Source organism: Ranitomeya variabilis, chromosome 2, assembly GCF_051348905.1.
Source record: "Ranitomeya variabilis isolate aRanVar5 chromosome 2, aRanVar5.hap1, whole genome shotgun sequence".
NCBI classification, from domain to species: domain Eukaryota; kingdom Metazoa; phylum Chordata; class Amphibia; order Anura; family Dendrobatidae; genus Ranitomeya; species Ranitomeya variabilis.
This window is the reverse complement of record NC_135233.1, coordinates 136,373,832-136,385,878: the sequence shown is the minus strand read 5'-3', so window position 1 is coordinate 136,385,878 and position 12,047 is coordinate 136,373,832. Positions and strand designations below refer to the sequence as shown.

Sequence of the window (12,047 nt, the reverse complement as noted above, 5' to 3'; positions counted from 1 at the left end):
TCGGCATCGTTGTCGATATCGCTGCAGCGTCGCTTAGTGTGAAGGTACCTTAACATTCTCTGTCCCTCCTAGCTTTGCATAATCTGCAAATTTGATCAGTGTACCTTCAGTTCCCTTATCTAGTTCACAATAATATGTGGCAAATGACAGTCTTAGGGTAGGTACCCACGTTCAGGATTTTTTGCGTTTTTTTTTCGCTTTTTTTCGCTATAAAAAACGCGAAAAAAGCGAAAAAAAACGCTTACATATGCCTCCCATTATTTTCAGTGTATTCCGTATATCTTGTGCAAATATTGCATTTTTTTCCGCAAAAAAATCGCATCGCAGAAAAAAAAGCAACATGTTCATTAAATTTGCGGAATCGCGGGGATTCCGCACACCTAGGAATGCATTGATCTGCTTACTTCCCGCATGTAGCTATGCCCACCATGTGGGAAGTAAGCACATCATGTGTGGTTGGTACCCAAGGTGGAGGAGAGGAGACTCTCCTCCACGGACTGGGCACCATATACAGTTATATGAAAACGTTTGGGCACCCCTATTAATCTTAATGTTAATGTTTTATAAAAATTGTTTTTTTTGCAACAGCTATTTCAGTTTCATATATCTAATAACTGTTGGACACAGTAATGTTTCTGCCTTGAAATGAGGTTTATTGTTCTAACAGAAAATGTGCAATCTGCATTCAAACAAAATTTGACAGGTGCATAAGTATGGGCACCCTTATCATTTTCTTGTTTTAAATACTCCTACCTACTTTTTAATGACTTACTAAAGCACTTTTTTTGGTTTTGTAACCTCATTGAGCTTTGAACTTCATAGCCAGGTGTATGCAATCATGAGAAAAGCTACTTAAAGTGGCCACTTGCAAGTTGTTCTCCTGTTTGAATCTCCTCTGAAGAGTGGCATCATGGGCTCCTCAAAACAACTGTCAAATGATCTGAAAACAAAGATTATTCAACATAGTTGTTCAGGGGAAGGGTACAAAAAGCTGTTTCAGAGATTTAACCTGTCAATTTCCACTGTGAGGAACATAGTAAGGAAATGGAAGAACACAGGTACAGTTCTTGTTAAGGCCAGAAGTGGCAGGCCAAGAAAAACATCAGAAAGGCAGAGAAGAAGAATGGTGAGATCAGTCAAGGACAATCCTCAGACCACCTCCAGAGAGCTGCAGCATCAACTTGCTGCAGATGGTGTCACTGTGCATCGGTCAACTATACAACGCACTGTTTTTTTGCTGCCATGCATAACGCCTTTTTGTATGACCAAACAACTCAATCTTGGTTTCATCAGTCCACAAGACCTTCTTCCAAAAAGAAATTGCCTTCTCCAAATGTGCTTTTGCATACCTCAGCCGACTCTGTTTGTGGCGTGCTTGCAGAAACAGCTTCTTTCGCATCACTCTCCCATACAGCTTCTCCTTGTGCAAAGTGCGTTGTATAGTTGACCGATGCACAGTGACACCATCTGCAGCATGTTGATGCTGCAGCTCTCTGGAGGTGGTCTGAGGATTGTCCTTGACTGATCTCACCATTCTTCTTCTCTGCCTTTCTGATGTTTTTCTTGGCCTGCCACTTCTGGCCTTAACAAGAACTGTACCTGTGTTCTTCCATTTCCTTACTATGTTCCTCACAGTGGAAATTGACAAGTTAAATGTCTGAGACAGCTTTTTGTATCCTTCCCCTGAACAACTATGTTGAATAATCTTTGTTTTCAGATCATTTGACAGTTGTTTTGAGGAGCCCATGATGCCACTCTTCAGAGGAGATTCAAACAGGAAAACAACTTGCAAGTGGCCACTTTAAGTAGCTTTTCTCATGATTGCATACACCTGGCTATGAAGTTCAAAGCTCAATGAGGTTACAAAACCAAAAAAAGTGCTTTAGTAAGTCAGTAAAAAGTAGGTAGGAGTGTTTAAAACAAGAAAATGATAAGGGTGCCCATACTTATGCACCTGTCAAATTTTGTTTGAATGCAGATTGCACATTTTCTGTTAGTACAATAAACCTCATTTCAAGGCAGAAACATTACTGTGTCCAACAGTTATTAGATATGTGAAACTGAAATAGCTGTTGCAAAAAAAACAATTTTTATAAAACATTAAGCTTAAGATTAATAGGGGTGCCCAATCTTTTTCATATAACTGTAATTGGTAAAAAAAAAAAAAAAAGAATTAAAATAAAAAAATAGTGATATACTCACCTTCGATGGCCCCCGCAGTCTTCCCGCCTCTCATCGGTAAATGCTCTCTCTTCCGTTCCTATAGACGCTCTGTGTGAAGGACCTGCGATGACGTCGCGGTCATGTGACCGTGACGTCGCGGTCATGTGACTGCGACGTCATCGCAGGTCCTACACACAAACCAACAGCTGAGGAGACCGGGGGCCATGGGGCCATCAGAGGGTGAGTATAACCTTTTTTTTTATTTTTTTTATTATTTTTAACATTATATATTTTTACTATTGATGCTGCATAGGCTGCATCTATAGTAAAAAGTTGGTCACACTTGTCACGCACTGTTTGACAAGTGTGACCAACCTGTCAATCAGTTTTCCAAGCGATGCTACAGATCGCTTGGAAAACTTTAGCATTTTGCAAGCTAATTACGCTTGCAAAATGCTAAAAAAACCGCGGAAAAAACGGGAAAAAAACGCGAAAAGAAGCATGCGGATTTCTTGCAGAAAATTTCCGGTTTTCTTCAGGAAATTTCTGCAAGAAATCCTGACGTGTGCATATACCCTTAGACCTACAAATCAATATATGTAAAATTTGAAAGCTATGTACACAACCAGTGCATTCAGAAATAATAGCTTGTGTCTCACTCAGGTTTTGTTAGATGTCTTGCACATGTGTTCTGTCAGTCACTGTACATGTTGAGAGGTTATGTAAATAGATTTGACGACCTGTTTTTGTAAGGAAAGACTTCCTTTGTCCTATACTATACTATACTATAGTGAATTTGTTCTATGTTCTAAATAGTTCTATGAATTCACACTGATTCCTATGTCACATTGGTATGTTACTGTTAGTTTATTACCGTCTTCGCTTTTTTGTCATTTAACTGTTTGTTGGTAGTTACTTCCATTTATTTTTTTTGTCTGAGTGGTGACTTTCCTTATAGTTACATATATGATAGAACTTCGCCCCCCCCCCAAAGAAGCCTACGCAAAATGCGCGTAGGGGCTGGCAGTCCGCTTCCACACTGCGACCAGTATGGGTGAGGATCAATCTTTGGCTGACCCAATTGACTAGTTGCTCTTTAGGGTGTACGCACATTACTATATGGTTCATTAGCCTAAAGAACTTGATTTCTCTGGTCGTACTTTACTGTGTTTTCATAAGTGTGGTATTCTGGACTCTTAACCTGTGTCCTTCATGTTCTAGATATCCATTTGAATTTTGTGTGTGTCTATTTTCTACTTTTATGCTTTTCAAGCTATTCTTCTTGACTCCAATTTTTTTAATTTTGTATTATAGCATGTAGGAACAAAATATGTTTTGTGAAAGTTAGTCCATTATATGCAGACTTGCTTCTATAAAATATTGTTTTCAATATGAATATTTTTGTTTAAAACTCTCATTTCAAGCAGTAAAAGTTACTGACTGAAATGCATCAGTTATGCACATCCTCCGCGCTGGCCGCAGAAGAGATTCTGCTTATAATGCACGGCTGCGAGCGCTCGTAATGACAGATTGCTGGAAATGACGGATACTATTTCAGAGCAAATAGCTACAGCAGGTTCCCACTTAATCCAGCAGTCAGTGTGTCGGAGCAATCATGGTTGAGTTCTCTGCTATAAATCCTGACAACTCCTCATTCACTAGCGTATTTTCGCTCTGTGAACCCAATGAAGGTGTTTTCTTAGTTTACATTTTTTTCGTAGTGATATGTAATCATTGACTGGCACGTACAGTAGCCATGACCTCAGGAAAGTCTCTGTAAACTTCAGATCTCCCGTTTTAGTGTGAATTGCATTTTCATTTTTGTTACTGTTATCCACATTTATTTTTTATGTTGCAAACAGATTATTATCTTAGAGGGTATACTCCTCTGTTTAGTCTGACATTTAGAAATGTGCAGAATAGTAACTGCTAAGTCCTCTTATGTCTGCAGCCGTCTAGAGTTAAGTTTGGCTGTCTTACTTCTGCAAATACTGATGTGTTGGTAGGAAAACTGCAGCATAAAATCCCTGAGCTTTTGACATTTTTTAATGTGCTTTTGACTCGTTTTTGCATGCACTTTTGAAGCGTTTTTTTTTTTTTCCATTAGTAAGTCTGGATGAAATCTGCAGCAAAAGCACTGAAAGAATTTTCATGCTGCAGGCTTATATCTGCTAAAAATCTGCAAGGAAAAAATGCGCAATGTGCACATAAGACTTCAGGAATCTCATTCGCTTTGCTGGTATTAGGAAATCCTTCAGATTTTGTGACAAATAACATCACAATGTATTTGATGCTGCGTTTTTGACACATCGATATTTGTAGCAGATTTTTCTGCTGCAAATACTGAACATGGCACTTCCCCTTACTCTTGGATCTCTCATCATATCATTGTACAGTTATGTCCATAAATATTTGGACATTGACCCGAATCTTCGTGATTTGGGCTCTGGCTGTGACTATTTTTGATTGAAAATGAAGCCACTGAGATGCAATGGAAGTGTAGACTTTCAGGTTTAATTAATGCGGTTGAACAAAAATACTCTATGAAACGTTTAGGAATTGCAACCATTTTTCTACATACCCTCCTCATTTCAGTGGCTCAAAAGTAATTGGACAAATGGACTCTACAATAAATATAATATTTATGTGTAATACTTTGTAGAGAATCCTTTGCAGCAATGACTGCCAGCAGTCTGGAAACCATAGATGTCAACAATCGCTTGGTTTCCCATTTGTGATACATTGCCAGACCTTTACTACAGCTGACTTCAGTTGTTGCTTGTTTATGCATCTTTCTGCCTAAAGTTTTGTCTTAAGCATGTGAAATGCATGCTCGATGGGGTTGAGATCTGGTGACTGACTTGTCCATTGCAGAATATTCCACTTCTTTACATGAAAAACTCCTGGGTTACTTTTACAGTATGTTTTGGGTTATTGTCCATCTGTACTCTGATGGGCACGTCACACTGACCTGTAATGTGCAGTTGCGGCGCTGTAAGCTCGCGCATGCGCTGTCCACTCGCACAGTTATGTGAACCTCCTTATCCGCCCTTCTATGGGCAGAGTCTTCATCGATCTTCTGCGCAGGCGTCTGTGAGTCTCTGTTACTGCGCAGTGACTGACCTGCGCAGAAGATCGATGAAGACACTGACCATAGAATGGTGGAAAAGGTTCACATAACCGTGCGATTGGACGGCGTGTGCGCAGGATCACAGCGCTGTAACCGCACGTCACAGGTCAGTATGACATGCAGGGGAGGGGGGTGCTATTATAATTAAGAGAGGGGGCAGAGATTTCTTCCACGCACCTGCAGCGCCCCAGAGTCCTGGTCGTTGCAGTAACGTCGCTCTGCCGCTAAGGGGAGTGATGGTACATCTGATTGCACTAAAAGAGTTCACCTGACCAGGTATCACAGTCACACATTACACTTCACACTCCGGCCACCAGGGGGAGCAAAGGGTTCTATGTATTAGGCCACTCCTCACACTCTGGTAAAACTGGGGGTTGGATAGGAAGTTAGAGAGAAGCTGACTGGGTTTTGCCCAGGTAACATCTAGTGAGAGAAGAGCGTTACTTGGGAAGATCCGGGGGGGTCCCTGTCAGGGGTGGGATCCTGACAGAGGCCTAGCGAAAGGACAGAGCGTTACGGAACCGTGCCTGCACTTCATTGCGGTGGCATCTTAAGAAAGGACACGAAGCGAGGTATATTGTGGAGAAGTGAGAAACGAGATCACAGCACAAAGGCGATAGAACCAGTAGGAGTCGTGCCCCGAGATCGGCAACATCCTTCTGAGGCGCGTAGCCGGCAGCCGGAACGCCGAGGAAGTAATAGACTCTACGCATTACTTGAACTACGGCCGGGCAGTTAACTTTAGGTTGGCTGTCTCACCTTTTACACCTAATGAAGACAACGGAGGCAATTGTGGGAGAGGGGCGTCTCTAGGGTCCCTATAAAATAACTCCAGGCCTACCCCGTCATACGGGTGCGTCCTATCCATATCATCTGGGGGACGGAGAGGAAGAACAGAAACATACACGACAGTTGTGAGGACTATCCCGTGGTGCTCAGCAGGGAAGTACTACAACACCCAGGCGCTAGAAGGTAGGCTACTGATTTCCACCTGCAAAGGGAACTCTGGATGTGCCTTCGGACCGGCCGGTCTCAGCCAGCCCTGTTAGCAGTGCTCTGGATTGCAGATGCCGAAGCCTTCAGTAAAGAGGTAAAGAGACTGCAACCCTGTGTCCTCGTCATTTACTGCAACCTACACCATCACCTACACCTTTTATTGGGCGCCCCTTAGCAGGGCCACGGACGGGGTCGGGCCACCGTGACATTCCCAGAACCGAGAGACCCGGTACCGAGTACCCCGCTGCCCTGCGTCTGGGGGCCGCTCCACACCATGCACCCCAGATCCTGGAAGAAATCATTAACATAAAACATTATAACTGCATTTCTCAACATCTACACCGCAGCTATGAGGCATGCAGGTAACACTGGTTTAACGATATGTTATTTTTTGACTCCGGAAATTACTACGTCCGAAAACGTAACATAGCACTATGATGCCGCAGGAGCCGGAACCTATGTCATCACGCTGCCCACAATTAATTGGCTCAAAAAAATGGCGGGGAAGGCGTCATTCGAAACGCGACTTTGGCGCCAAGTTCGTGTTCCACGTGGCCGACCCACACTGGGATCGGATCGGGTTTCATGAGACGCCGACTTTGCCAAAAGTCGGCGACTTATGAAAATGAACGACCCGTTTCGCTCAACCCTACTTATAACAATTTACAAATTGTAGTAAACAGTGTGAGATTTCGGCAGGAGGGAGTAGAGACACTGGGAAGCATCTCAATAAGGCTAGGTGAGCTGAGATTCAGTTCCAGGAAATCTGTCATGTCCTCAAATACTATTAGCCTGCAGATATAAGGTTAATCTACAGGTTAATCACGTTAAGGTGGCTGTCTGGATACCTTACTTAGAGCATGGCTACCTGGAGAAAATGAACCTTATTTCCCCTGAGAGGTGCCATCTTTCAGTCATACAGGCGTGCCCGGAGTGGCATGAGCCCACACTCCCAGCATTGTAAGCATGTCTTTGCACTTTGATTGGCAGCTCATGCTGCACAGATACGTGGCACCCTATGCTGTCAATCAAAGGGCCGGGGCTTACTGGACTCAAGATAAACTTTTTCACTTTCTTGTTGACCACAAACGTTCAAAAATGAGTATATAACCATTCTGATGAGGATTTTTAATGAATAATAATATTAGAAAATACCTCTAATTAGAAATGTAGTATAGATCTGATTCACTATGTCGGTTACCCCATGTGCAGGGCATTGTAGTAGCTTAGATATCCATGGTGACAACAACTAACCATAATTCACAGAACAACACCCCAACAGCTAACAAAAGTACCATAAAAACAACCTTTATTAAATATTAAAACCTAAAATTGTGCACTTGATAAGACCATCACCAATAGAATAGCAAGCGTACTACAGGAAAGTCCGGAGTGGTGCCAGACCCTACGCTTTCTCAATGCGCCCTACCTGCCTGCGGAGGTTGGCACCCTATTTACCTACGCCGTGGCGCCCCCGCTCCTCGCCGGCTCTCCCTATTATCCCTGTGATACCCTGACAGGACTAGGAAGGAAATTCTCACATATACAATGTGTTGATATGGATAGCTTGGAAGAACATGGATATGTCAGTATAAATATCTAGCTGGAACTAGGGTTCTCAACTGACTTGGTAGTCTGTGTCCCTTACTCCTTATACATAAAGTTACCAGCCAAACAAGACAACGGCAGATAGAGATACTTCATCAAAAAACTGAAATAAAACACGTGGTCATGGTCTCTTTAAATATATATTAGGGTCTCAAGGTGCTATTATGCCGATAGGGAGATGTATCTGCTGTGATGTCAAGGATATCCCATACAACCATCTAATATTTAGATATCAAGATGTAACCATAATTTTATAACAGATGCCTGAAACAACCATAACCTACTTTATTCTTTGGCAATATAGTTATATTTTATGACCCCAATGCTAACCAGATCACCGGACCGGTGTTGTTCTGTGAATTGCGTTTAATTTACCCCAAACGTTTATTCTTTAAACTGTGAAAATAGTTAACAACTAACCATGTAACCTTGGATACATAAGCCACTGCACTGCCCTGCACATGGGGTAAGAGACATAGTGAGTTAGAACTACACTACATTTCTAATTGGAGGTATTTGCTAATATTATTATTATTATTACACCTACTACATATTGAGATAGGATTGTGGAGATGGGAATACCCTTTTTACTGTTATTTGGTGCCCAAATCCTTTTGGGAATTATATCACAATGTCAGTGGCAAGTACCTACTATCCAACAATTTCCTGCTGGCGGTTTGCAATATGAAATGCCATTGTATTTTATATTATTTTATACTATTCTGCATCCGGAAAAGTCATCATCTGTGTTTTATTCATTTTTTTTCAATCTTTTTTGGTATTCCGTCATCAAGATTTATTCACTGGCATTGATACTATACAGCACTCTACACAAATTATTTACCACATTTGTTCCTGTTTCCAATCATAATTTAATTTCCCAATGTCTAAAATATATGTAGCTCCGAATGAGAAATTCTTGACTAGAATGCCCTTCATGTCTTTATCATTAATTTTTCCTATTTTGACTTTTCCAGCTTGGAGTATGGTTTTCATTGGGTTGCGCCTATATCACCGTACAGGGCTATGAAGGTGCTGCAAGAGCGTTCCAGCGTTGTGTGTCTCTAGAGCCCGATGTAAGTAAATCGTTTTACATGTACTTAAAGTGGAGATCGATTCAAAACTTACCTTCTGACATGTCCTTTTAATTTCTATAGAGCTGCCAAACCTTAAAGGGAACCTGTTACCAGGTTTTTCCCATAAAACCCATGGCCAGCACCTTTCAGCCCCATGTGACAGCATTCTAAAATGCTGTATATATGACTCCAATTCACCCTGTAAGGCAAAAAAAAAACCTACGTAATGTAAAAAACTACCCTCCTACGTCATCCACATTTTTCCCTTTTGCGCTCCTGTGCCGGCGCACGTCTCTCTGCGCTGTGGATGACAGAGCATAGTACTATTTTGTGCATGCACAGGGAAACCCAAAAAGCGCCAGCACATTCGCATTACAGTGCTTTGCTCTGCCCTCGGCAGGGCAGAGAGATGTGCACGTACACAGAAGATCAAAGCAACACTGGATGACGTAGGACGCGCCATCCACACAAAGCAGAGAAGGAGGATGGCATCGCAAGAAGAGAGGAGCATGAAAACCTGAGCTGTCCATCGCATGGGCCCGTAGGTTAGTATAATAAAAGCCTTACAGGGCAAATTTGAGTCATTTTAGGATGCTGTCACATGGGGCTGATAGTGTTCCCCAAAGCCACTGTTGATGGCTTTATCGACTGAAAATCTATATAGTCAAGGCAGAGAAGGATCTGGCTGGGGAACATTCTTCGACTCTCTCATAGTGGAAACAGAATCATTCAGCTGAGCCAAGTGTTCTCGTTTGTACGGGGGAGGCAGGAGAGATAGCCATTGGCCAAATAATCGTTTGCCCGATGGCTGTCTAATGTCCATGATAGTTTCTTTGTATCTTTCCTTGATATACAAAGTGCTGAAATACTAGGTGACATTATGGTGTCTAGTATTCTAATATTGAGTACTTTAAGAAACAGAAATTCTGAATATGAATTTTGCTTCAATAAATAATTTCTCTTTTCATTCCGCCATAACTAAATATCTGTGAAGTCTTGTGTGAATGCATTGCAGCTGATACGAGAATGTGCGCTCCTAGCAATAATCCAGACTTCATAGGTGATTTGAATAAAAAGGAAGTTTGTTTAGACTAAAAGGAACAACAAAAAATGATAAGATAAGAGGTAAAAGAAATATGCGCGTGAAGACCAAACGCTGTAGTGATATAGGTCTCGCTGCCCCACTAGAGGGTGGAGAAAAATCTAAATTCTGTCAGTCATGGGTCCTCTGCACGAGCCCAAAACAAAGGAATATCGCACATTACAAAGCGCCAGGTTTGTATAAACATTTGCCAGGATTTCAATAATCATTTTTCCATCCAAACAATCAGCATTCTGCTCCCATACTGATAGTCAAGTCAGCATTTGTGCTTCAGCTATAGACGAGACATCTCTGTGCGAAGTAATTGGTTTCAAAACATTCTGTGCAGTTGGACTGAGAATTGTGCGTTCAGTGTAATATATACTAAGAAGCACATAATTACTAAGCAAGATAAGTAGTATTGGCAGCTTATACATTATAGTAGCTTTATTTTCTCTATCACAACGCAGCTGGCACTTGTATATAGTCCATATTTCTTCTAGATAGACTGAGTATGGCAGCAAACCAGCGTTTCTAACTTCGGCCTCACTCAAACGTCCATGTTGCATGTATCCTGATAGAGCACATACCCTTTATTGCCCATGCGGCTGTTCATGTGTCCAATTTTTATCGGCAGCAGGATTGAAAACTACCAATACAAGTCTGGGTCTGTGAAAATCACAGACCGCACATGGATGACATCAGAGTACAGTCTGCTTGCTGTCCATGATAAGCATTACAAAGGATAGGAGAACCTTTGTGATTTATTACATTATTTTTCCATACCTGAAAATCACTGATGAAACACTGATGACACTCGGATGCAAAACACTGATGACACACACTGACCAAACACTGATGACACTCTGATACAAAACACTGATGACACACTGACCAAACACTGATGACACTCGGATACAAAACATTGATGACACACTGACCAAACACTGATGACACTCTGATACAAAACACTGATGACACTCTGATACAAAACATTGATGACACACTGACCAAACACTGATGACACTCTGATACAAAACACTGATGACACACTGGCCAAACACTGATGACACTCGGATACAAAGCACTGATGACATACTGACCAAACACTGATAACACACTGGCCAAACACTGATGACACTCGGATACAAAGCACTGATGACACACTGACCAAACACTGATGACACTCTGATACAAAACATTGATGACACACTGGCCAAACACTGATGACACTCTGATAAAAAACATTGATGACACACTGGCCAAACACTGATGACACTTGGATACAAACCATTAATGACACACTGACCAAACACTGATGACACTCGGATACAAAGCACTGATGACATACTGACCAAACACTGATAACACACTGGCCAAACACTGATGACACTCGGATACAAAGCACTGATGACACACTGACCAAACACTGATGACACTCTGATACAAAACATTGATGACACACTGGCCAAACACCGATGACACTCTGATAAAAAACATTGATGACACACTGGCCAAACACTGATGACACTTGGATACAAAACATTGATGACACACTAGCCAAACACTGATGACACTCTGATACAAAACACTGATGACATACTGACCAAACACTGATGACGCTCTGATACAAAACATTGATGACACACTGGCCAAACACTGATGACACTCGGATACAAAGCACTGATGACACACTGACCAAACACTGATGACACTCGGATACAAAACACTGATGACACTGATACAAAACACTGATGACACACTGACCAAACACTGATGACACTCTGATACAAAACATTGATGACACACTGGCCAAACACCGATGACACTCTGATAAAAAACATTGATGACACACTGGCCAAACACTGATGACACTTGGATACAAAACATTGATGACACACTAGCCAAACACTGATGACACTCTGATACAAAACACTGATGACACTGATACAAAACACTGATGACACACTGACCAAACACTGATGACACTTGG

At 41.8% G+C, this 12,047-nt stretch overlaps 1 protein-coding gene across 2 annotated transcripts in view; it reads left to right on the top strand.

Moving 5' to 3' along the window:
- The window catches only part of TTC27 (tetratricopeptide repeat domain 27), a 522,480-nt gene that overhangs the window by 418,491 nt on the left and 91,942 nt on the right, over positions 1–12,047 (top strand). For both annotated transcript variants that reach the window (XM_077283015.1, XM_077283016.1), the window contains one exon: positions 8,875–8,973. In XM_077283015.1, the coding sequence (XP_077139130.1) occupies positions 8,875–8,973 (99 nt within the window). The remainder of the gene's footprint in view (positions 1–8,874; positions 8,974–12,047) is intronic.